At 41.2% G+C, this 27,451-nt stretch overlaps 1 protein-coding gene across 1 annotated transcript in view; it reads left to right on the plus strand.

Moving 5' to 3' along the window:
* The window catches only part of AKAP12 (A-kinase anchoring protein 12), a 98,789-nt gene that overhangs the window by 42,659 nt on the left and 28,679 nt on the right, over positions 1-27,451 (plus strand). Inside the window, exon 2 of the mRNA XM_041742618.1 lies at positions 12,031-12,145. Coding sequence (XP_041598552.1) covers positions 12,031-12,145 — 115 coding nt within the window. The remainder of the gene's footprint in view (positions 1-12,030; positions 12,146-27,451) is intronic.

Genomic DNA, 27,451 nt, shown 5'->3' on the forward strand with positions numbered 1-27,451 from the left:
ACCACTTAAATATTTGAATACTAGCATGCAGTTGAATTAATTGTGCATGCTAAAAGCAACCTGGTGGTTTTAATGGATTTCTCTTTACTTTCATTCTTTCTCATGCCCAGGGGTGACTCTGGGTTATTCCTCCTGAAACTACATTAAGGACTTGAATGAATTTTGCTGATAATTACAAGAAATAGGGACAGTGACTGTAGACTTTGTATTTGTATATATCCCCTTCACAAAGTGGCATCTAAGGACCCACCGATTCAATGTGCTGTGCAGATAATCCAGAATCTAAAATTGTAAGCATTGAAATCTCCGAAGCATGGACTGTCTGATCGTGTGTGTTTCTTGTGTAAGGCTGGAGAGAAGGGAGCCACATTAACTCTAGATGATAGCGATGAGACCCCTAACCCCCTTTGCTGGGAACTTCAGATTAATTCAGTTTGGTTTAATGTCACCAACCAGGAAGGAGATATTTTTGTTTTGTTTTGTTTTGTTTTGTTTTGTTTTTTTGTGTGTGTGAATATATGAGTGGGAAGAAATGGCATGAAATTGGGGACACCTGGGTGGCTCAGTTGGTTAAGCATCTGCCTTCTGCTTGGGTCTCCATCCCAGGATCCTGGGATGGAGCCCCATGTCAGGGTCCTGCTCAGTGGGGAGTCTACTTCTCCCTCTTCTGCTGATGCTCCCCTCTGCTTGTGCTTGCTTGCTCTTTCTGTCAAATAAATAAATAAAATCATTTTTTTATAAAAAAGAAATAACATGAAATTAAAAGCCAGCAGAGAGAGGTTTTATTTAAAGATCAGAAGCTTCAGGCCATCAGTATTTTAAGAAATAGAATTGCTGCCACACTTTTTAGGAGAGCCTCTTTCAGGAGGAAAATTGGGATCAGAAAGATCTCCAAATGTCACTTCTCAAAGATAAGGACATTATTATTATTATTATTATTTATTTTGAGAAAGAGAGAGCTTGGGTGCAAGGGGGAGGGGAGAAGGAGAGGGGCTGAGGAAGGAGAGAGGGAATATTAAGCATATCCTACCTGTCTCCCTGCCCTTGCTGAGCAGGGAGCCATGACCTCACAACCCTGAGGTCAGGACCTGAGCTGAAATCAAGAGTCCATCACTTAACTGAGTCACCCAAGTGCTCTTCTCAATTTCATGTGGTTTGAAGAGTTTTGGTGCAGTGTTTTGGTGATACCTCTGAAACTTGAGAAGCAGGTCATTTTCTCTCTTTAAAAAGCCTTGCAAGTTTTAAGGTCTTCTTTTTTTGTTTTGTTTTATTTTGTGGATTATCTTGCATCCTTTCTAAATCCAAGGACTATAGAATAATAAACACCCACGTACCTATCATTCAGTTTCAGCTGTGATCAACATTGTACTGATCTTGTCGAATTTTATTTTTTATGTATTTTTTAAAAGATTTTATTTATTTGAGAGAGTGAGAGAGCATGTGCCTGTGCAGACTGGGGGTGGGGGGGCAGAGGGAGAGGGAGAAGCAGGCTCCCCACTGAGGAGGGAGACCTGTATAGGTCTCCATCCCAGGACCCTAAGATCAGGACCTGAGCCGAAGGCAGGTGCTTAACCAACTGAGCCACCCAGGTGCCCCAATCTTACTTTGTCAAAGTTTAATTTTTATACTTTATTTGCTTATCTGAAATACAAGATTGTATTGTCTGCATCATCATTATAGACCTAACGGTTGAAGACTTCATAAAATAACATGACCACATTATTATTGTCAGACTACAGAATTGACAACTTTTTTTGGAATCTTAAAGAAAACCTTTAAAAATCATGTTACCACTCTTATTTTCATAAGATTTGTTTTTGCATCCCAGAGCTGGACTGTCTCTAGGGTAGAGTGCTTTCATACCCAGACAGAGCATCGTAAGGCTGACTTGTTAGAAAGCATGGCTTGTAGGGGAGGCCATAGAGAGATTAAATAATTCAGTCCAGTTAGCTCACAAAAATTAGGACTATGGCTCATCTACAGTTTTTATAAATATAGATTAGTGATGGAGTCATCAGTTTCCACATTTAGCCTTCAGCTTATTTCTAGAAATTTAAAAATAGTTTGGGAAATTCTCTTTGTGCTTGTGTTTAAATAAAAAGGAGAGATGAAATAGTTTCACCATATTCAGTTGTGAGCTGTTTGGACAGTTTGGTTTAGAGTAAATTGGAGCCATGGCTGTTGACAGTCATAAAAATGGTCAATTTTTTTTTTTTTTTACTTTTATGTAAGTTCTCAGCCCAAAATGAGGTTTGAATTCACAACCCTAAGATCAAGAATTACATGCTCTACCAACTGAGCCAGCCAGGCATCCCAAGATGGTCAGCTTTTTTTTTTTTCTTCTAAGACTTTATTTACTTTTTCATGAGAGACACACAGAGAGAGGCAGAGACGTAGGCAGAGGGAGAAGCAAGTTCCCTGTGGGGAGCTGGATCTAGCAGGACTGGATCCGAGGACCCCGGGATCACACCCTGAGCAATAGGCAGACGCTCAACCACTGAGCCACCCAGGCATCCCAAGATGGTCAACTTTTTAAGCAGTGTTGGTAGACGGGCACATTAATACCATGTAGCTCTGTGTGGTGGGGGGTGTCCTGTACAATCTTATTCTCACAGTAGGATAAGTTGCCTTTGCTTCCAGACGGTCAGACCAGCCAAGAACCCCAGGCATGAGAGCCGATATTTCTTCAGTCATTGTTTCCTTGTGGCCAAGTCTTTTCCAAAGCTATGGCCTTCCTACTGTAGTGGTGCCCTGTGTCTTGAGCTGCAACCCCATTTGTGTGCAAGATTGGGTAGAGTGAGAGGTCGTCTGTACACAGCTGTTTCTAATTTTGTTAGATCCCCTTGTCCTTTCAAATCTAATGCTGCCAATTCCAACACCATCCTCACTACAAACACAAGAGTTTTTAAAAGGTGGCCTTCGTATGATATAAAAATACTGAAATAGACAGCATATCTTGATTTGTACAAGTGGACTGAGACTCACACAGTAGCTTCCGGGAGGTTTTCAATTGAGGAAAACTTTCTCAGATATTTATTTGAATCATCAAACAGTCTTAAAATTGAGATGATCATAGTCCACATTTATAACTGGGAGAATGAGCAAGGTCCCTTAGCTGATGAGAGCCATGCTGTGCCGTCTGCTGTTTCCTCTGTACTTTTTATGGTTTAAAAAAAAAAAAAAAAGTACAAAATACTCCAGTGTCTCTCCTCCATTTAGTCCCTTGTGTAAACTCATTGCCCCTCTTTTCCCACCCAGAGCATTAGGAAATTAGAGCATTGGCAACCTTCATGCTAGATGTGTTAGTGCAGAGCATGACCCAGTCAGGAAGAATTCTTAAAGCTTTCATTTTAGAAATGGGCCTGGGACAAATAGTTCTTTCTAGATCATAATTGTTGACAGCAAATGGTATAATAAAAACAGGTAAAACTTAGGTTAACGGTTGACTTACTACCAACTTAACATGTGTCAGGGGTTGTTCCAAATATCCTGTGAGGTAGGTAAGATAAATTCTTAGCCATTTTACAGAGAAAAGGAGGCAGGAGGGCAGCCCCCGTGGCTTAGCAGTTTAGTGCCACCTTCGTCCCAGGGCCTGATCCTGGAGACCCGGGATCGAGTCGCACATCGGGCTCCCTGCAGGGAGCCTGCTTCTCCCTCTGCCTGTGTCTCTGCCTCTCTCTCTCTCTCTCTCTTTCTCTCTGCCTCTCATGAAAAGAAAAGGAGGCAGGAGAGGCTGAGGCCATCGATCGGACTCTGCTTTCCTGGCCACCGCCTGTTTGCTGGCCCCAAGCTACCCCGGTTCAGCCTGAGACAATGATGGGATAATTATAAAATGCTGAATTGAAGTACTTAATCGGGCCCCAGAGTATCTAGCCCTCTACTCTGCTTCTGAGCTCACTGTGTCATCTCACCTTGAGGAGGGAATATGGATTAGTTTGCATGAATAAACTCCTGAAATATGATTTCACTGTTGTTTCTTTCTTAAAGCAGTTCTGTTTTCCCATGAAAATTCATGTGACTGGTAGAAATTAGAATTACAATGCTTCACTGTAAAGCAGAATTTTCTTAGCTGCCTTTTGCCCATACTAAAAATAAACTGAAACAAAATAACTTGCAAAGGAAAAGCTCTCCCACCACCCAGTTGTAAAAGTAATCATGTTATTTAGGTAAAAAACAGAAAACAAAAAATAGAAAAATAAAGGATATCATATATTCATAGTCCCTCCCCCAATTTTATTTTGATACATTAGGATATTAACAGTTTAGTAATGTTGCTACTTTATGGTATGTTCTTATAGATATATGTCATCATTGGGTATAACTGTTTAGTTCGCATTTTATTTAGGTTGACTATTACAACATAAACCACACCTCCATACTATTGTATTTATTTTTTTTATATTTCTTAAAGATTTTATTTATTTATTCGTGAGAGACAGAGAGTGAGAAAAACAGAGGCACAGGGAGAAGCAGATTCCCTGGTGAGCAGGGAGCCCAATGCAGGACTTGATTCCAGGCCCCTCAGATCATGACCTGTGCAGACACTTAACCTGCCCTACATCTTCATACTATTATATACATTTTGTAGGTACCATTTTTAATACCTAGAAGATTAGGCTATAATCATCCCCCAAATTTTAGATAATTAGAAGAGTTTCTTATTTTATGTTAACTTTTTAAAAATCTTGCATTCCTTCCTCTGTTTTTTGCAGTGACCTTAATTAACTATGGGAATTAGACCCATTTCATTACGTAAAGCATCCCCTCTTCTGTTCCTCACTCTCTGACCTGAAGGTTTGTATGGTGTTTAGACTTTTACAAAGTTTTCTACTTAAATTAGGTTTTACAAAGCTTTCTGCTTAGATCAGTTTGAAATAAAAATGGTTACTTCATAAAAGGAATGCAAACCTTTTGAAACCCATAATTGTCTTGCTGTTCTGTATGTGACCTCTAAATTAGAGGGAAACTTTTAGCTTAAACATAACCCAGGCTGGTTGGTATTGTCACGATGACTTGTATTCTTATAGTCTTTGCCATCTTTGTGAAACGAGTTGGCTGGTTATTTTCTAAATTAAGAATTCTACACTTAAGAAACTCAGTGCCGGGGCAGATCACTATCGCACTGAGGCTGCATGTGCAGCGCTGTCACCTGGGTCGAGTCCCAGCTTCTTTACATCCTGGCTCTGTTCCTCTCAGTACCTCTCAGCTTCTGCTTCTATGGCTGCTGTAAAGCAGAGGTGATGATAATCGTTGCCTTAAGGCAGAAGATCAGATTAGCAAATGTATATAAATCCCCTTGTGGGGGATCCCTGGGTGGCACAGCAGTTTGGCACCTATCTTTGGCCCAGGGCACGATTCTGGAGACCCGGGATCGAGTCCCGCGTTGGGCTCCCTGTGTGGAGCCTGCATCTCCCTCTGCCTGTGTCTCTGCCTTTCTCTCTCTCTCTCTCTGTATGTGAGTCTATCATGAATAAATAAGTAAAATCTTTAAAAAAATTTTTAAATCCCCTTGTGAAATGAGTCCATGCTACATGCATTAATGTATCAGGGGCCTCTGGTAGCTTGCTGTAGAGCTGTGATATTCTTGGTTCTGTCTTGGTCAATATATATATTTTAAAGATTTATGTATCTATTTCAGGGAGAGAGAGAGAGAAAGAGAGAATGCACCAGGTTGAGTGGGGAGAGGGGAAGAGGAGAAGGGGAGAGAGGATCCTCCAGCTGATTCCCTACTGAACATGGAGCCTGACCTGGGGCTCAGTCTCACAACCCTGAGATCATGACCTGAGCTGAAATCAAGAGTCAGATGCCTAGCCTACTGAGCCATCCAGGCGCTCCAAGTCTTGGTCAATATTTTTGATAAACGGTGTGGCTGAGGACATTATTAATGATCACATTTGGAGATCATACAAACAGAGGAGTGAAATCTCTATGAGAGCAGTTTGGCCCATGGCTCATATGATCTGAAAAGATTTGTGAATCCTGGAAATCTGGGATTAGCATGCTTATAGCCAAGAATCTATGGATTTTAGGGTTCAAAGTATTTTCATCTTTGCACTGATAAAGTGAGTAAAAAGGAAACCATGCCTTCACATATGTATCAGTTATACCTCTTAGTAAAAAAAGAAAACTCTCTTTCTCAACACCTTTCCAAAGGGGAAAACAAACAAGTCTACAAAGGCAGATTTTATGTAGTGTTATTATTACAGAGTTTTGTTCTGTTTTGTTTAAATGCTTACAGAGATCATAGGAAGTCCTCTCCTCCCCTTGTACCCTCCCTCCCTCCCTGTTAGTGGGACATTTCTTATTTTAAACACATGAAAGGATCAAACATTCTCCATGCCTTGCTTTTTCCCACTTAAACTGGAGACATCTACACATATCAGTGTCTAGATTTACTGCATTCCCTTTGGTGCTGTTACCCAGATTGTGTGTTGTACATCACTGTACCTATGCCTGCATAAGTATGTAAAGCCATATCTATTAGAATAGTGTGGGGGATGGGGTGCCTGGGTGGCTTAGGCGGCTAAGCATGTGACTCTTGATTTCGGCTGAAGTCATGATCTCAAGGTCATGGGATCGAGCCCCACAGCAGGGCTCCATGCTCAGCGGGGAGTCTGCTTGAGGATTCTCTCTCCCTCTCTCTCTGCCTCCTCCTTCCTGCTCACACATCAGTGCTCTCTCCCTCTTAAAAAAATAATAGTGTGGTGGGGTGGGCATGCATATTTATATTGTTCGTAGCTTATTTCCAAATTGCTCTCTAAAGACATTGTATACTGGTTTATTCTCTGATGTTTTCTTCTGCTTGACATTTTTAAAGGTTTACCTTCAAAAACACTCCCTATTAGAATGAAGAAAAAGACATTGAAGAGTTTTCTTTACAGATTTCGTCAGGGATTTAAAATACTCCTCCTTCCACCCTCCCTCAGATAAGGGTGCCTAGCTGGCTCAGTCAGAAGTATGCAACTCTTGGTCTTGGGGTCATGAGTTTGAGTCCCACGTTGGGCATATTTATTAAATTTTAAAAACTTAATAAAACAAAATTCCCCCCAGATAATCTTTTTTATTCTGATCATTTGTTTGTATGTCCTTGTCATATTGACTTACTTCTGATTGGTCCGACCTACATCCATATAACAATTCTAGTTCTTGCATTTTGCCAGAATTATGCTGATCAGAGCCTCATTTACTATGTGCACAGCAGGATTGTGAGGCCAGTCCCAGCTGTGCTGGTCATCCAGTGAAGATGTCAACAGGGTATCACTTTTGTGGTGAAAGTTACTTAACCAGGCTCCTCTCCTCTTTCCCCAACATCCTGAGAGCTGTCAAGAGCTCATCTGTTTTGCTCATAGTTTAACTCCCTCATTAAAGAGCTTAATACTCCTCATTAAAAAGCTTAATACTGGGCAGCCCCGGTGGTGCAGCGGTTTCTCGCCGCCTGCAGCCCGGGGTGTGATCCTGGAGACCCGGGATCGAATCCCACATAGGGTTCCCTGCATGGAGCCTGCTTCTCCCTCTACCTGTGTCTCTGCCTCTCTCTCTGTGTGTGTCTCTATGAATAAATAAATAAAAATCTTAAAAAATGTTTTAAAAAAAAAAAGCTTAATACTCCTGGAGCCCCTGACTAGCTCAGTAGAGATTCAGACATTTTGATCTCAGGGTTGTGAGTTTGAGCCTCTGTTGGGTGAAGAGATGACTTAAAGATAAAATCTTAAAAAAAAAAAAAAAAGGGTGTGTGTGTGTGCCTGAATGGCTTAGTTGGTCAAGTGTCCAACTTTGGATCTAAGCTCAGGTCTTGATCTCAGGGTTATGAGTTCAAGCCCCGTGTTGGGCCTCATGCTGGGCATGGAGCCTACTTTAAAAAGAAAAAAAAAAAATCTTGGATACTCATACTGTTTCCTCTGCTCAGAGCAAATTGTGGGGAGTCCTGTGGAGGAGGAAGAGGAATGGAGAAGTCTGATTTTTTTTTTTTTTTCTGCAATGCTTTGGCTGCCATTTTGGATATTCTCTGTTGTTCATAGAGCAATGAGAGGAAAACACGGTTGCTGGAAACATTGAGATTCTTTTTAAAGCTTGTTGAGTTGTAATGTGGTAATACTTTACGGGAATAAACTCTGGCTGACCCACTCAAAGGATATAAGCTTGAAAACATTAAGGGTTTTGATTTGCTCAAAAGAGGCGGTTACCCTTTTTGAAGCACAAATCCAGTGGGAATAGAGGTTTTCTGGTGCTGCTCACTGTGTATAAGTGCAGGGAGCATGTCTTTCAAGTTTAATGTCTATCTCAACAGTCAAGGTTCTATAATTGTGTTTGTCCAAGTGTAAAAGTAAGTACAAAAGGTATGGAGAAATCTGTGAGGGAGCTACAGAGTGGAAGAGCGGAGACATTTTCTTTCTTGTTTGGAAACTTGAATCCTAATAACTGTTTTCTTTCCTGAATTAGATGGCCTTCATATACTTCATCTGGCTCCAACATTCTCATCCCCTGTCACTAAATTGTGTCCTTAGCTCTCGGTGTTTACCTGGGCATAATTGATAAATAAATCCTTGTCTTCTGTGGGCATTTGAATTACAGACAAAAGAGAATGACTGAGGACAAGCCAAATACATATGAAAAAACATGTATTTCTCAGGGCACTGTGGCTCAGTTGGTTAAGCGCCTGACTCCTGGTTTTCTGCTCAGGTCATGATTTCAGGGTCATGAGACTGAGCTCTGGGTTGGACTCTGTGCTCAGTGAGATATTCTCTCTCTGCCCTTCCCCCACTCTCTCCTCTCAAATAAAGCGTAAAAGTATATATTCTTCTCTTTTTACAAATGCTTATGAATATATATATATAAGCATAAGGACAAAAGGGACTTTAATGTTAAGGGACAGTGGGCTTGGTTTCTTACAATTTGAGGTGACTTTAACTTACTGATGACTTTCAGAAGCACCTGGATCTTTAACAATAGTATATAAATGTTTGGGGGTGGGGAAAAAAGAAAACACTTTTTTTTTAGATTTTATTTATTTTTTATTCATGGAGATACACAGAGAGAGGCAGATACATAGGCAGAGGGAGAAGCAGGTTCCCCGTGGGGAGCCCCATGTGGGACTCATCCCAGGACCCTGGAATCATGACCTGAGCTGAAGGCAGATGCTCAATCACTGAATCACCCAAGTGCCCCAGAAAACACTCTTTTTGTCACAAAAAAGTGAATTATCCATCTATATGGACATATGAGATTTTGTAAACAGTATCTCTCTAAATGAAACTCAGAATGATGGAGATAATCCAAATATGGTTAAGAATGAAATCCTAATTTTGTGTGTGGAGTGTGGATGTGTCATGGGCTTTGAATGCTCACTGGAGATATCACCTGCTTTGAATGCTCACTGGAGATACCACCTGCGGGGGTCAAAGCTTGAGTTGTCCCCTTGCTTTGAGACCCAAGCTATGCATATAATAAAATTGGCTCAAAACTCAGTTTTTAATAATGCCCTTATCATCAGTTGTCTGTTACCAAAGTTGCTTCATCAGGTGCCTTTTGGAAGCAGAGACAGTTGCACTGTGGTCACTGGGAAAAACTAATCCACAATGATCAACTTTGTATGTAAGGAGGGCTAGCAGGTGATCTCAGTTTTTAAGATTCATTTGATGTCATTTAATGTGCTTTGTTATATGTATGTAACATTTAAGGGCAGAAGAAAGTTTGTGCCTGTATCCTATAGGTCTTTCCCATTTAAAGACAGTCAATTTGGCTCTGGATATGAGATATCTTGAGTTTGACAATTCATAAAGAAGTATGAGACCTCTTTCAAGAATTGTAGAAATTTTGTAGGACTCTAGGGGATCCCTGGATGGCTCAGCGGTTGAGCGTCTGCCTTCAGCCCAGGGCATGATCCTGGAGTCCCGGGATCGAGTCCTGTATCGGGCTCCCTGCGAGGAGCCTGCTTCTCCCTCTGCCTGTGTCTCTGCCTCTTTCTCTCTCTCTCTCTGTCTCATGAATAAATAAAATCTTTTAAAAAAAATTCTGTAGGACTCTAAACTCTATAAAACTTCAGAATTCTGTTTCCTAAACAAGGAGCATTGTTTATTGCATTGAAAAATTGAGGCATTAAACCTGCTTCTCATGATCCCCATTTGGTTTGCCATATCATGGTATGTACATCAATGTTTCTTAGGTTAGAGTCACTGAGTTTCCATGCATCCGACGGTAATATGTGTTTCTTGCTTTCCTTCTCTGGTTCTTCTTCATGTTGTTAATCAAATCTGAGTCTGACATACTAACATAACTAGCAATTTTTGGTCCAGATACTCTTAAAGGCTGACATTCTTGCTAATGGGCGTTGTGGAGACCTCCCACTCCCCCTGCTTTTGTCCTTAGGTTTCATTTAAGACTCCTCTATCTTTCATATTTTGGTAAGAGAAGACTTAAAGTGGAAATGGAATCCAAGGATTCTGTCTAATAAATAGACTCAGCATGCACATTTTGAAGCCAACTATTCCATCTGTAGAGTATGTATTAAAGTACAGTGGTATTATTTCAGGAAGCAGCTCATGTTGAAGGGCAACTTCTCTGGGAGCTGGGAACAGCCAGGTGAAATCAATTTAGCTCAGTTCTAGTCTTCTGGATTGACGGTCTTGAACTTGCTATCCCCTCAAGACTCTGATCAAAGTCAGTGGTTTGGCCAGTGTGCTCCATTAGCCTCTAAACAGCATGGAATGATGCCAAGTGGAGTGCTGTGGCTTTGAGAGTTCCTTGGAGTTGGTAGGTCCCTAGACTATGGAATACTCTAAATGGCATTTTATCATTATGCATAGCAACAGGCCCTTCAGCAATCTGTAGTGTTGTGAGAAAAGCCTGGAAATAGTTGGTGGTGAGTGGTGGCCTTTGGGCTATGGTGCCTCTATTCTAGGGTGTGGGACCTGTGGCTAGCCAACCCCCACCCTCTGTGATCACACTGAGTTCCAGTGTCCTCTTCTGTAAAATGGAAATACTCCCCCCATCCATATTGGTTTTGATAAAATGGTAAGTGTGTATGAGCTCTAAAGCTTTGTCGAAATCCTTATCCTAATGGTTATTGTACTCTTTTTGTAATAGCCTTCAAACTTTTTACCCATATTCTCAGGATTTACAAAATGATATAAGGGCATATCTCATGTCTACTGTTTTGCAACTGAAAACATCCATTGCACAGGTTATCTTGGGGGTAGAGAACAACTGACGATTTTAGTGATTTTTTAAGGAAAGAACAAGGACTCACAGAAGCACAAGTTACCCATCTCTCTTTCTTCTCTTGTCTCTGGGTACACTGATCTTTGATCCTTGGGATTCCATATTTGCCTCCTTTCCCTGCTTCCCCTGTACCCTTTCTCACACGCCCATTGTGTGGGAACTTAGATCTAGCTTTGTCTGTACTTCCTCCCTCTCCAGACATCCCATAGGTTAGGGCTTCTCTATTGTGACTTGTATATATTCCTCTGTTATGAGTCAAGACCATTTCCCTAATTGTTTATTTACATGTCTGTCCTTTTGTCTGAGAAGGACATATTGACACATAAGTATATTTTGGTCAAATATGCATACCCTGCATCACAAGGAAGTGTTGTTTAAAAGAAAAAAAATTAAGTAGACTCCACACTGGGCTACTTGTCCATCACTGGGCTTGAGCTCACGACCATGCTGTGCCAGTAAGAGGTGAGAATCAAGAGTCAGTCCCTTAACCAACTCTGCCACCCAGGTGCCTTGAAAAAACAATTTTTAAAAGTCTACTTTTCATAGTCTGTAAGCTCAAAGGGGCTGGGACCACACCTGACTTACTCCTTGTTGTATCTTGAATAGGCCTGGAATGGTGAGTTTGTCTATTATGGTTTTTGGATGAGTGGATAAAGGAGTGGTGTGCTCATTTACCCAGACACAAAGCCCTACCTGCTGGTTAGTAGCTCCTGGGGTACCTTTTGTAATGTAGCTGACTCATTCAGACTAATGCAAGACTTAAATCTTCATTATCACTGAAAGTAAGTTTACATGGTTTTGTGTTCCGTGTAGCTTCTGCAGAAGAATGGTCAGCTGTCTAGTGCCAACGGCTTAGCTGAGGAAGAAGAGTTCAGCCCCCAGGAGGGAGCCCTGAACGGCCAGGAGGAAGAAGTCACTGTCACAGATGGTAAGTGCCTTTTCAGGCTCTGGGCAGAAGCAGGGAGGGACTGAGGGACTTAAAACACCTGCTATGAATCCACCGGAAACAATAAAAACAGGCCTGGTTGGACCATACGATGTCCCACCTGGGGGCAGATGGTGTGGACCACAAAAACAATCCATTGGTTACAAAAGGAACTATTTATCTGACCTTTTGGGTGGCCTCTACACTCAGGTATAAGAAGTTCTGTCAAAATTTGGGTTTTGTCTGGGATTTAGGTTGGTTTTTTTTTTTTTTTTTTAATAGTTGCCTCTCCTAACTACTTGTCTGGCGTCAATGTGAATTCTTGTTGGAAACTTCAGAATCGTGGTTGCCTTTAAGAGTCAGTAGCTCTGGGATCCCTGGGTGGCGCAGCGGTTTGGCGCCTGCCTTTGGCCCAGGGCGCGATCCTGGAGACTCGGGATCGAATCCCACGTCGGGCTCCCGGTGCATGGAGCCTGCTTCTCCCTCTGCCTGTGTCTCTGCCTCTCTCTCTCTCTCTCTCACTGTGTGCCTATCATAAAAAAAAAAAAAAAAAAAAAGAGTCAGTAGCTCTCACTCTGGCAAGTAGCCTGCTCCCTTGTCTAGAAGTATATATTTCAAGGCATATGCCTCTCTGCCCAAACTAGGATATGCTGAGTGTTATTTTTTTTTTTAGCTCTTGAGCCTAGAGGCCCTGTGGTGGTAGTTATTGGAAAGTGAATCTTTCACCACATTGTCACCAGTTTGAGTAGGCCCACGTGAAGTCACGGGACCACAAATAGGGTCATAATCAAGCACCTTGACTGATAGGTCTTTATATAAGGGCCACAGGTTGAAGAAGAAACTTTCTCTGTTCATCATTCCATTGAATCATAAACAAAGGAATAATTTAACAACCACTATTGAGGATACATAAAATGGTGATTTGGCATGGAGTGAAGTGAGCTTTCATGCAACGTGAAGAAGACAGATGAAGGAGAAAGTCCCATGTGAGGAGACTGGCCATTGCTTTGGTTCAATGAGACTCTCCTAACATGTGGAACCTGTTTCTCTTCTTGTTCAATGCCCCCATGGAGCTGCTTCCAGCAGCGAGCTGCTTTTGAACTTGGTGGGAAGACTGATCTTTATATAACACCACAGGAATAATATAAAGTTAGAAATATATACAGTCTCACAGAAGGGAGGATTTGCATGACCTGGTGTGAAAGTTTCAAATAATCTCCACCAAAAGAATTGGAATGGCCCCAACTCAAATTCCAAAATCCCGTGCTTTGTCCTTCCCATGGCAACTTTTGAATACAGCCAAGCCACAGCAGTTCTGGAGCTTTCTATGGCCAAGCCACTGTGCTCAGTGCTGCAGGGAAAATGAAAAAACTGACAAACAGCCCACCATGTACCCATCGCAGGGGACAGGAAGCGGGTCTGTAGAAGGATATGCAAGATAAAAGGAAGGTTAAGACAAGGCAATGTGGTGGGTATCAAATGAATTTTGCAAGAAGTGAGAGCTGCTCAGAGTTCTGGTGGTGCAATCCTTTGGGGTCAGATAGTGGGTAAGATCTGGGGACTGAGGGAAGATAAGGGGGTTAGATTTGTTGCCAAGGGATGCGAGCCAAAGTGAGAGTAATAACAGCCAACACTTTGCAAGCTTTTACTATGGGTCCTGGGAACTGTGCCTTTTGTGCATTTTGGTCTTTAATGAGGTAGGTCATATCAGTGTCAAAAGATGCAAACCCAGATCAGCAGATGTCCAAGCATGAGCTCTTAACTGCTGTGCCTTCACTGTACTGGGCATGTCTATAGGCTTGTCTTTTGTGACTGCATCATTTGAACAGAGTAGAATGAAAACCCAGAAAAGCAAGTGTAACAGGGCTGTGAAAGCAGAGCGCACCTGGGGAAGTATTTGGTAGCAGTGTGGGATCACTGTCATAGGCCACCAAGGGAGCCCCTGGGTCAGGCAGGCTTCCTATATGACACTGATGTATGCGATTGATAACAGAAGGTAGAGAAGAAGGAGCAAGGACAGGCCTTAGCAGACGAGTAATTCCATTGTCTACCTGAGCTGCCCCAGGCTTCTGATCATGGCCTTGGCGCTCTGAGCAAATATCGAATACCTCTTGCAAGAAGAATGGTAATTAATATACCTTGTCCTTAAAAAGATACTGAGAAGTTTCCTTGTCACCTAGGAAATGACTGGTGGGTGTCCTAGAGCTGCAGAGGCCACCACCCGAGGCTCTTCCTCTAGGATGAGCTTTTACTGTTTTAGGCAGAGCTGTTATTCCATTGGCTTATTAGGGTCTGCAATAAGCTTGGTACACGTGGTTTTTCTTCTCCCTTTTGCCTGGATAGCATTGTAAATACAGATAGTCTTTATGTTAAATTATTTAAAAATTTGTTCATACTTTAATTTTTTTAAAGATTTATTTATTTATTTGAGAGAGAGTGCATGTGAGCAGGGGAAGGGGCAGAGGGAGAGACTATCCAGACTGACTCTCGCTGAGTGTGGAGCCTGATGCAGGGGTTAATCTCAGGAGCCAAGAGATGAGGCCCGGAGCCGAATCCAGGAGTTGGACGGACACTCAACTGACTGAGCCACCCAGGGATCCCTTTTTCATGCTTTTGACTGCAGTGATAGCCTATGGTTAGATTTTATGCTTATTTATAGAAATGCATTCTACACAGAAGCTTACTATATTGTAAATGAAGGCATAATTTTAGTATGTAGCACTGTCAACAGTAATAAGAATAGATCTGACCCATCTTGTTCCCAGGAGGATGGACCAGCGGTAGAATTTGGTCCTGCCATACATGGATCAATTAATGGGAGAAAACTACGAACAAGGGGCATTCTGGCTAAAAGGTTTTTTATTTAGAGTGGCCAACTCTATTTAGAGAAAGCCAGATGTGAAAGTATCTTCTGACCTTAACCTTCTTGCTTTGTTTCTGAAACCAGACATACTGGTAATTCAGAACCAATCCTCTTCCTACAATGAAAGTACAATCCTGTTTCCTTATAAACTTTCCTCAAACGACAGAAGAAAGAAACTGCTTCCTAAATTTCTTTTCGTCTGTGTAACAGGGTTAGATATGTATACAGGGATTCTGGAGTGGACTTGAAGATTATATAATTCCACGGGCCTTCTTTTAGAAAGTACACAATCAGGGTTGAGAACAAATAGTTATTAAAATGAAAATAATTCACAACAGATTACATTAGCCTAGGAGATTTGTCCTTCTGAATTCTTTTCAGGTGGTTTACCGTTTATCAAAAGTCCCTCTGTAGAACAGCAGCCTTTTCCCAACTAGAAAGTTCTTTCATGCCATGCTATTCCTGGCGTTCACAAGGGTCACATAAGTGCCACTTTTTTTTGTGGCAAATCTGCTTCTGTTGAAAGAATTTTTAAAAAAGCCCTTTCCTTTCCAAACTGCCATTTTTCTGTAGTCTGTAGCTTTTAGATTTTCTAGGAATTAATGCCTCAACAGGAATGATTTTTAAAACATTACATGTTGGTCAAGGCCCAATTTTAGATTTAAAACTTTGCAAATTTAAACTTTTAGATTAAAGAAAAACCCTTAACTTTAGTATCTGTTGCATGGATTTTTTTTTCCAAACAGATGGGAAAATTCAATATCACAAAATCAAAAAACTTAAGACCTTCTTTATTTGGATAATAATATTTTTCATTAAATAAAGTGCCTTCTCAACTTTTTGGCCATATGCAAATAATCAAGTGATTGTCTCAGATCTTAATTTTAATTTACCATTTACAAGGCAATTATTTGTTTCATTTTTGAGATTCACCTTTCTGCAAAGTAGACAGAACAGATATTATAAAGCCGGTGAACGTCATGATTCCTCCATCTTGTCAGGTCACATTTATTAAAAGTAGCAGCCAGCTAACCAGATGGACAGGCTTTGTTAATGCTGATCAGGATGGTGAGAAATGGTGATGGCCGGGGTGGCTTAGTGGTTTAAACATCCAACTTTTGATTTTGGCTCAGGTCATGATCTCATGAGATTGAGCCTTGCATGGGACTCCCCACTCAGCAGGTATTCTTCTTGAGATTCTCTCCCTCTCCCTTTCTCTTTCTCTCTAAAAGAATCAATAAATCTTTTTTAAAAATGTGGCGAGGAAGGTTACTACTTGCAAGTAGGAGACAATCCTGGGAAACACCCTCTCAACTCCCAAGAAAATTTCAAAAACCGGGAGACACCCAAATGGACAGAAGTCTTTAAGAGAATGTGTGTCCTTACATTCTGCAGGATTCCACTTTTTCTACATCTGGATACTATTCCCCAGATACAGTAACAAAAACGCTATCTAGCAGCTTAATTTGCCCTATTATAGAGAATATCATTTTCCTCATGGTGTTTAATGTCACTGTCTTAGCTTTTATTAAATCTGCTGTTTGAAACCTACCAGAGTCTGGTGTCTAAGTGCCTTTGGGATATGGGAAGGCCAAAAGGTTATTTACTGCCAAGTGATCACAACCCTCCCTGTGGACCTTGTTACCTTACAGAAAATCCATTCTGGAGTTACTGGTAGTTCTTTGCTTTTTTGATCGTTTAATACCTTTATCTGGACAGTGAGTACCTAAGATCCTTTCCAGGTCTCTGTTAGAAGATGACCCTCCCCACCCCCATACTTGTTCTTCTGTGAGAGGCTACACTCTTCAGCTGTGAAGAAATACAGATTCCATAGCTTTTCTATTTCAATTTGTGACATAACTGGTACCCTATTAGTATTCTCATGAAGACATACATGGCCTGTTGCCCACATTACTTACCCTCCATTCTTCCTTTATTTTTTTTCACATCAGTTTTTAACATATGACATAGGACCTGCCCCTTACCTCCACCTCTGCTAAAATATAGGTGCCACGAGGGCAGAGGTTTCTTGGACTGAAGTGGGAGATCTATAAGATGGTTCTGTGCCGAATCCCCTAAACAGTGTCTGACACATAGTAAGTGCTTAACAAATACTTGGACCTCATTTCCTTTGGTGCATTAGCACTAGCAAAGCTGGATCCTTTTCCACACACCATGCTGTGCTCTCACAGGTGCTTACTAGAGGTTATCCAGGTGTTGCCTGGAAATGTGAAGTCAGACCCCGACCTGCTTGCGATGAAGTGACTCCTAGGAATGCTATCCAATGTGAGTGCTCAACCAACAAAGAGACCCCCCCACCCCCACCCCACTCCCGCTTTGGTATTTCGAATACTGTATTATTGCATGACATTTTCTCAAGCTGTATCCTGTTTTGTAATGTTTTGAAAACTAGGGGAGAGCACTCATGAAAATAAACCTTGAACATCATCAGGAGTCCTATACTTTGCAGTTCCTGGAAACCGGTTTTTATTCATTCCTTTGCTCTGCAGGAATGTTTTTAGCATTCCTCTCTAAAATTACTTATGTCATTGACAAATTTCTGGTAACAAATAACTACTACTTTCATCTTTAAAGAAACAGAATTATTTTTTTAGTAATTAACAGTTAACCTAAACAGAGAAGACTTTCTCCTTCCAACTGCATTCAAGTCTGGCAGTCCAATGAACCTTTATTTTTCCTTCTTACTTGGTAAATGGTAGGGGTGTGAGGCAAGAAGGACCTCCATGCCCTTTACGTGCTCAGTTCATTCTCAAGAATAAACACTGCTAAGGCTGCTCTAGTCATTTTTTCTGTGACCTTGAATAGAATCTACCCCTTTATCTCACTGACCCATCAGTTTTCATATGTAAAACAAGCATCCTCAGTTATCTCTGAAATTCTAGGACTCAGTAACATCAGTATTGCTAGTAGTATACATAAGCATTGAAAACCAAATGATGGGTTAGCCCTTGAAGTCACCCTGGTGACCTTGGGCAGGTGGGAATCGACCTGGTAATTTCATTATGCCTTTTTGTAAAAACACTTTATAGTCTCATCTCAAAAGTCACCTTCCAGATTTGGGGCCTGACCAGCTCTGTGGGTGGAATGTGCGAGTCTTGATCTCAAGGTCATACGTTTGAGTCCCCTGTTGGGAGTAGAGATGACGTTAAAAAAGAAAAAAAAAAAAAGAAACCTTAAAAAAAAGTCGTCTTCTAGATTTGAAGTTTAAATTTTTTTTTTTAATTTTTTATTTATTTATGATAGTCACAGAGAGAGAGAGAGAGGCAGAGACACAGGCGGAGGGAGAAGCAGGCTCCATGCACCGGGAGCCTGATGTGGGATTCGATCCCGGGTCTCCAGGATCGCGCCCTGGGCCAAAGGCAGGCGCCAAACCGCTGCGCCACCCAGGGATCCCCTGAAGTTTAAATTTATGAACAAAAAGTTTAAGAGGGGAGAATTTATTCAAGAATGTCTCAATAGGTAATCATTTAGGTATGAAAGAAAGGTAACATGTCTCCTGCTATATAGGAGATTGGAATTATGTAATAGGGTTGGTTATGGCCCCATTCAGTGACAGATATTGATAAATGCGATTATCTGTTTGCCCTAAAGACTGTCATTCAATCATAAATGACTGTGAAGACTCACCTAAAATAGTTATAGTTGCTTTTTTTTTTTTTTTAAGATTTCATTTATTTATTTTAGAGAGAGAGTACGAGTGGGGCTGAGGGACAGAGGAAGAGGAAAACAGAATCCCCAGTGAGCAGGGAGCCCGACGCAGGGACTCAATCTCAGGACCCTGGAATCATGACCTGAGCCAAAAGCAGATGCTTAACCCACTGAGCCACCCAGGCATCCCTTTCAACCTTTTTAACATGGACGTGCAGTGTGTGGACTGACACATAAGCACGAGGCGGTTATCCTGCTATATTAGTTTGTTAGGGCTGCCACTGTAAAGTACCACAGAGCAGTGGCTTCAACAACAGAACTTTCTGTTCTCAACAGTTCTGGAGGCTGCAAAGTCCAAGTCCATCAGCAGGTGTACTTTCTCTGAGGCCTCTCCTTGGCTTATGCATGGCCACCTCCTGGCTGTGTCCAGGCTTTCCTCCTACATTACTGGCCACATTACTGGCCTCTGTGCATCTCAGTCTCCTTGTACAAGGATACCTGTCATTTTAAAAAAGGGCAAAAAAGGATGCCTATCAGGTTGGCTTTCTAAACTTAATCCCTTCTCTAAATAGAGGCACATTCTGATGTGCTGGGCATTAGGCACTTCAACGTATGAATTTGGAGAGGGCACAGTTCAGCCCAGAACACCTGCCTGCATGATTGATTTAACTTTAAAATCTGGTTTAGTGGCCGAAATGGAAGAAAACTTAGAGGTGGTCTAGACCAGGCTCCTGTCCCCACGCTGGAGGATCTTCTGCTTAAACACAAATTTAGGGAGTTTCTCCATAACAGGAAGCCAGTTACTCCACCTCAGGGAAAACATGCCTCCCTCTCACCCCCCAGCTGTTCTCCTCTGTTCCCTGTGCTGCCTTCTGGAACTGCATAGAACAAACTCCCCTCCCTTTTCCACATGGTGGCCCTCTAAGTATTTGAAAACATTTATCCTGTCTTTGCTTTAATCTTTTCTACTTTAGGCAAAACATTTGCAGAGAAAATAAGCTGTCTCACATTTAAAGAAAAATGCTAGGGTTTATTATATATTTGGAGTATGAATGTGCTTGATGGAAGCTTGCCAAGCATAACTGGGTTTCAGTTTCAATATTCCCTCCTTTTAAGAATAATGTCTCCAGCTCTTTAGAACGTGAGGACTTAGTTTGCTTTAGACCACAAATTATGTACTGAAAGAATGGCTTAGAGAGGAGATAAGTACATTGATGGAGAAGCATACAAAGGAGTCTCCTTATCAAGGATGTTGCTAAATGAGCCAAAGACAAGCAGAGTGAAGAAAATGTCAATGGGTATGTATATCGAATGTTGGAATTACAGCCACTCTTTGGGTATTTACCCATCACGAGCTAAAGATGAGAGTAAGATCATCTCCACTTTGCAAGTAATTGCTTGTCACAAATAAATGGAGGATTCTTTAGTTTCCACATTAGTAGCCTCCTGCAGAGCCCTCAACTCAGTGGCCTCACTAAACTCAGTGAATGAACTTTTTACAAAAGAGTAAGATTTTCCTCCTGTGTGTCATATTTTGGCCATAAACATACACCAGTTGCATTAATGTTTCCCTTCGTCACATAAACACATTAGGATTCTCTCAGTGTTGTCTTGATACATGTCTCACTGTTGGAAGCCATTGCCGACCTGCTTCTTAATCCCTGGGATGGCTCGCAGTGTCCTTTCTGTCCTTAAAGTCTTCTGAAAGTCTGACAGTGATGGATCTCCTTGTGAATCCATTTGTCACACGCTGGGTGACATTAGGAGTTCTTCCAGCTGAGAAGCCCATGCCCTTCACTTCTGAGAAATTATTTCATCCATTCCCCTCTTTTTCCTTTGTTTTCTTTTTGGAATTACTATTATTCAGATTTTAGACCTTCTAAAAGGTCTTAGGAGTTCTTCCAGCTGAGAAGCCCATGCCCTTCACTTCTGAGAAATTATTTCATCCATTCCCCTCTTTTTCCTTTGTTTTCTTTTTGGAATTACTATTATTCAGATTTTAGACCTTCTAGAATGGGCCTCATTAAAACTTTTTTTTTTTTTGCCTCTGTTATTGATCTTCTGTTTGACTCTTATTTCATGGGAAGATGTGATGTCCTAGAGACTAGATTTCATTTTATTATTTTATTATTAATTGGTAAGAATTAATTATTTTCTAAACATTCATTTTTGAAGTATCGGTTTTTTTTGGCTATATTACTTTTCTGAGGATCGCTCTGAAGGTTTATTTCTCTGCATAGCCTCTGTCTCTTCCAAATTGCTTTTTTGTCTTTCATAACAGGTGTTTTCATTACATATCTGATTTGGGGGCAGATTTGTCATATTTAAAAATTGATTTGGGGGAGGGCACCTGTGTGGTTCAGTGGCTTAAGTGTCTGACTCTGGATTTTGGCTCAGTTCATGATCTCAGGGTCATGAAATCAAGCCCCGCAGCCGACTCCATGCTGGGCGTAGAGCTTGGTTAAGATTCTCTGTCATTCTCTCCCTCTGCCCTACACTCCTGCTCCTGTATGCTCTCTCACTCTCTAAAAATAAAGAAAGAAGAAGAAACAATAAAAATTAGTTGGTATTTATGTTACTGGGGCAAAACGGCCATCCCTGGATGGTGATCTGCTTGATCTTTTTTTTTTTAAACATTTAAAAAAATTTTTTATTTATTTATGATAGTTAGAGAGAGAGAGAGAGAGAGAGGCAGAGACACAGGCAGAGGGAGAAGCAGGCTCCATGCACCGGGAGCCCGATGTGGGATTCGATCCCGGGTCTCCAGGATTGCGCCCCCGGCCAAAGGCAGGCGCCAAACCGCTGTGCCACCCAGGGATCCCTGCGTGATCTTAACATGTCTTTACTTGGGCTCGTCAAATTCCCCCAGGAAGACTCGTGTTTCATTGTTCAGGCTCATTTTTGGAGCCTAGGAAGGGAGAGAGTCTGGGACTGGGGTGCATAAACTCACTTCCTTCTCATGATGGTCTGCTCTAATGTGCCTTCGCGTCTCTGCTTTCTCCACCTCCCACTCCTGTGGCCTGGAGACTTTTAAGTTTCACTCTTGTCATCTCTGGGACAGGTGAATGAAGAGTATCTGGCTATTCCAAGTATGGTAGTGGAAACCTAGGGTCTTTTTTTTTTTTTTTTTTAAATAACAATTTTTTGATTGTGGTAAAACACATGTAACAAGATTTGCCATTCTAACCACTTTTAAGCACCCAGATCTGTGGCATTCAGTAAATTGCCATGTATGTACAGCCAACACCACCATCCATCTCCAGATCCCTTTTTGTCTTGTAAAACTGAACCTCTGTACATTAAAAACAAATATCCAGGCAGCCCAGGTGACTCAGTGGTTTAGCGCCGCCTTCAGCCTGAGGCCTAATCCTGGACACCAGGGATCGAGTCCCATGTTAGGTTCCCTGCATGGTGCCTGCTTCTCTTTCTCCCTGTGTCTCTGCCTCTCTCTCTCTCTCTCTCTCTCTCTCTCTCTCTTTCTGTCTGTCTGTCTCTCATGAATAAATAAATAAAATCTTTAAAAAAAAAAATGTCCCATTCCCTCCTCCCTCCCCCCAGGCTCCTGGCAATCCCCATTGTCTCTGTCTCTGAATTTGATTACTCTAGGTACCTCCTATAGGAGGAATCTGTCCCTGTCTATAAAGTCTTGAGGCCTAGGTGAGTTGTAATAATGTGACCGGATTTCTGTCCATTTTAAGGCCGAGTAATATTTCATTGTACGTATATATCACATTCTGTTCATCCATTCATCCACGTCTTGGGACTTTTGACCAGTCTTCTTGCTTTAGGTGCCCTGAGGCTTTTGGAGATTTCTGTAGCATAAATTGAGTTACTTTATCCACTGCTAGTCTAGGATGCACGTAAATGGAGGTGGTCAAACCAGTTGCCACTGCAAATTTCTTATCTTTTCTCTGTTTTTCTGACCTTGGAGTTTATGCACTTAGTCTTGGTGATCCAGGAGTATGTTTTCTGGAGGGAGTAAAAGTTAGATATGCTGTTATCTAGAATTTACTCTTTATCTAGACAGTAAATTTTACACTGACTTAAAAAAATTATATACTTCAAACACAGTCTAGATTTGTAGAAAAAGTCATCTTTGTAAGTAAGCTGTAATTTATGTGACTACATATGTGATTAAATGTATTTCTTCTGCAAGTGTCAATTTTTGCTTTGCAATTATTTTTTATGCCAATTTAAATATAGGTTGACCTTTTAAGAAAAAAAATCATTTAAAGCACTTTCTCGATGTATATGATCACAGTAGAAGTTGGTGGGAAAAATAATAGATTTTTAAACATATTAACTCATGTTAACAAACTAAGAGTAAATGAAAAAGACAAGGTGTACCTACCTATTAAATCTATTTGTTTTATTCCTTGCCATGTAAAGGTCACCAGGAACTCATCTGTAGTCCAACTAAGTTAGGTTTATTTAAGGGCTCAATCAAGGGAAGATTCCTGCACAGGAGCCCAGCTTTAAATTGGAAACTGAGGTGTTAAGGGCCTTTCTGTGATTATCCTAATAATTTCTATCTAGAAGGCTAGGAAATTAAAGGTATAGAATTGTTATTGGCAAAGTGGAAGGAAGAGGGGAACACTTGGGGATCCTGGCTGGGTCAGAGATAGAGCTTGCAAGTCTTGACCTCCGGGTCATGAGTTCAAGCCCCATGTTCAGCATGGAGCCTACTTAAAAAAAAGAGAGAAAAATGGAAAAAAAGAAAAAGAGGAAATGTTCAGTTATGTTTGAAGTTTCCGAGCTGTTCTCTAGCCACATCTCACTATCTAGCTCTTGAAATTCTGCTAATCCTATTTGAGATGTGCTTTGTGAATAAAATACATCCTGGGTTTCAAAGTACAAAAAAAAAAAAAAAAAAGATTGTGAAATATCTCATTAATCATTTTTTATTTTGAGTATATGTTGCCATAACATTATGTTAATATTGGGTTAAATAAAGCATCATAAAATTAACCTTGATTTTTTAAAAATTCATTTTGATGTAGCTAATCTAAAATTTGACCTTGTGTATGTGACTTGGTTGGGGTTCACATTGTGATTAAGGAGAACAGATGTGGAATGCCAGTGGGTGCTAGGCAGGTCATCACCATTATACCAAGTCTACATTGAGCTAATTTCCACCACCCCACCCCAACTCCCTGACTCCTTTTGGCTACAACTTTAGGCAAATTAAGATCCTGTCTTTCTCTTCTGGAAAAGTGAGAGGAAAAGAAGCTCAGAGTGATTACTTCTAGCACAAGATGATACTTCTCTTCTTAGGATGCATTCCTGAGAAATTGATAATAAAGGGGCATTCTTGCCTTTCCAGAAATATTTTTCAAAGGATTCTTTAAAATGAGGTTTATTGTATTGAAAACAGTATTTCTCCACCTTTTTTAAATTATTGCTCCAGTAAGGGATATTCTTAGATATTTTATTAGCAACCCCCATAACATTTGAATAGCACAAGATGTATGTCAGTTTGTTATGTACAGTATATCTCTATCTATCTATGCTTCATACACACATAACCTCCCCATTCTGAACCAGTTTTCTTCCCTTTGGAAGCAATATCACCCTTGTTGAGAAGTGCGTGGTTTAAAGTGAACTGATAACTAACACTTATTCTGCTTCTAGAACATACTCAGTAGTGCTAATGTTAACTTTCATTTGTATCTCAGAATAACATTACTGTGAGTGATCTATTTATTCTCCCATGAGTTGAAGCCCAGAGACTTCAATACTTGGCCCCTACCATACAGCCAACAGAGTCAGAACTAGAAGCTTCAGCTTTTGAAACTTTGGAATCCTGTTTTGACAATACTAAAGACGGGTGTTCAGACTTAAGATGAATGGAGAATTTGAACATGAGGCACTCAGCAAATAATTTATTCCTATTCGTGTATCTTACTGGATTTGGTAGTGAAGCAAGTTTTTCTTATTTCATAATTTTTAAAAATCACATTTTTTAAAAAAGATTTTATTTATTTATTCATGAGAGATGCGGGGGGAGGGGGGCGCGGGCGGGCAGAGACACCGGCAGCGGGAGAAGCAGGCTCCATGCAGGGAGCCCGACATGGGACTCGATCTGGGGTCTCCAGGATCACACCCTTGGCTGAAGGCGGCGCTAAACTACTGAGCCACTGGGGCTGCCCTAAAAGATCATACTTTTAATCTGCTGTCAGCTTGCTAATTTCTATATTCCAGTGATTGGAGGGTTGGAGATCGTATTTTGGACCACTGTGCAGTTTTTATAAAATATCAGAGGCATTGCTCTGGGGTTCAAGATCTAGTAGTGCTGGACCACCCTGTCCAACCCAAGCCAGGGGTCAAATGTGCTTGCATTCTAACCATAAAAGCAACAAAGTTGTGGAAGATTTGTAAAATGTAGGAAAATATTGGGGCGCCTGTGGGGGCTCAGTTGGTTAAGCATCGGACTGTTGGTCTCAGCTCGGGTCTTGACCTCAGGGTTGTGAGTTCAAGCCCCATGTGGTGCTTACTTAAAAAAAAAAAAGGAAAATATTGAGTTGAGATTGCCCATCATTATACTATGGTTGGCTTTTATTATTTTTCTTTCTGGGCTTTGTTCCTCAGCCTCACAGATATATATGCATTTTAAAAAGCAGAATTGGGATTCTATTCAATATATAGTTTATATGGTGTTTTTTTGCCCTGAACAAAGGTGTAGACATACATATCCATGTAGCCATTTTCTTTGTCATTAACTGCTTCAAAGATATTCCTTTTGCCAAATACTCCACTGAAGGGGTTAGAGACACCATTTTCCTACTAGTACAACATTTAGGCTTTTCAAATATTATACACCCCAAGCAATACATATTCTCATACACAAGTCTGTGCTCCTTGTGCAGTGTATTTTATAGAAACAGGATTGCCAAATCAAAGAATATAAAAATGTATGGACTCAATAAAGGGAGAAATAAATACTTTACCTCATTTTTATTATATTTGTATTGAGTCTTTACATATTTTCCCCTCGCTTCTTTTTTTTTTAGCTGTCTTGTGAAGTGATTTTTAAATCCCCCTTTAGCTTTTCTGTTGTATTATGACAGACCCTTTGAGGAACTACTCAGATGATTTGTCTTGAGGATTTTGAGTCAGAGTAACCATGTCTATATAAACATGTCCAATTCAGCTGGACCATAAAATTCGATTAGCTGGTATTCGTTGGGGTTTATAAAGCATGGAGACAGAGCCCAGCAGAACCTACCCATCCTGCATGTGACTTGCCAACATCATCGAGATAGTGTCTGTGTTCATCTCTTTCAGCAGCTTTGAGCTCACCCTTAGATTGATTATCTTGAAGCCTTTTATTTAAGATTTTGTTTATTTGAGAGAGAGGGAGCAGGAGCAGAGGGAGAGAGAGAAGCAGGCTCTCAGCTGAGCAGGGAGCCTGATGTGGGGCTCAATTCCAGGACTCTGAGATCATGACCTGAGAGGAAGCAGACACTTCACCCACTGAGCCACCCAGGCACCCCTTGAAGCCTTTTAAAGGAGCCACAGTGGTGAAGACGCTCCCTTGGATCTCACCGGCCCTCTTCTTACCAGAGGAGGAGACTTCACAGGTTTTTGGTTGCCTTCCCTCCAACTTTAATGCCACCTTGGAAAAGCAGTGAAAGGGGGTGTAGAGGCCTGGGTTTGCTGTCCACCTCCCCATTTCCCTGGTTCTCATATTTGAGTTTAATATTCAAGCTCCCCTGAAGGCAGCCAGTATCTGTGGTCTTTCTGGTGTCTGGGCCCCTGTCCCCTCCCTCTCAAGAAAGAGTAAAGCACTCATCTTTATGGTGGTTATTTGTCTCCTAGTCACTCCTCCCACCCCCCATCCATTCCCCCCCCCCCTTCCCGACTGAGGCCTCTTTGAGTTCCTGATCTGTGTCCCTGCTTTGTGTGACGCACCAGGCTGCTGTCCTCCTCTGCCATCTTTAATCCTCTGCACCCTTGGCTTCTGATGCCACTTCCTCCTTGATTGTCTCTAATCTCTGTCCATGTCCATCGTGGTTCCATTTCGGATGATCTCAAGGATTTACACGACTTCACCTGCCCTCTATGGGCATCTCTGAGTTAGGGCGTAACTTCTAACGCCTTGCTCAGCTTGCTCACCACTGTGTCCATGAATCATGCTCCTTGGCATTGCTTCCCTGTAACTTACTTTATTTATTTATTTATTTATTTATTTATTTATTTATTTATTTAATATTTTATTTATTTGAGAGACAGCAAGCATGAATTGGGGGTGGGGTGGCAGGGAAGGCAGGTGTTTGACTGAGGCACCCAGGCGCCCCTGTAGCCTTTTAAATATCACAGTTCAAATTATGTGTCAGCTCTCCTCCAGAGCTTCTCATGGTCCCTTGGAGTCTTCAGAATTAATATAATAAATTCCTTAAAAAAAAAAAAAGCTTTAAGGAGATATAATTCATATACCGTGCAATTGACCCATTTAAAGTATATTTTTCATTGGTTTTTAGTGTAGTCACAGAATTGGATGACCATCACCCCTTTGAATTTTAGAACATTTTAATCCTCTCCTAAATAACCCCCAAACCTACTAGCAGTCAGTCCTTCTCTCCCCACCAATCTGGTTCTGCAACCATTAATCCATTTTCTGTTGATTTGCCCCTTCTGGTCATTTCATATGAATGGAATTAAATAATATTTCAAGGGGCACATGAGTGGCCCAGTCAATTAGGTATCTGACTCTTGGTTTTGGCTCAGGTTGTGATCTCAGGGTGGTGAGATTGAGCTCCAAGTTTCCTTGAGATTCT

The sequence above is a fragment of the Vulpes lagopus genome, chromosome 2 (assembly GCF_018345385.1).
Source record: "Vulpes lagopus strain Blue_001 chromosome 2, ASM1834538v1, whole genome shotgun sequence".
Classification (NCBI taxonomy): Eukaryota; Metazoa; Chordata; class Mammalia; order Carnivora; family Canidae; genus Vulpes; species Vulpes lagopus.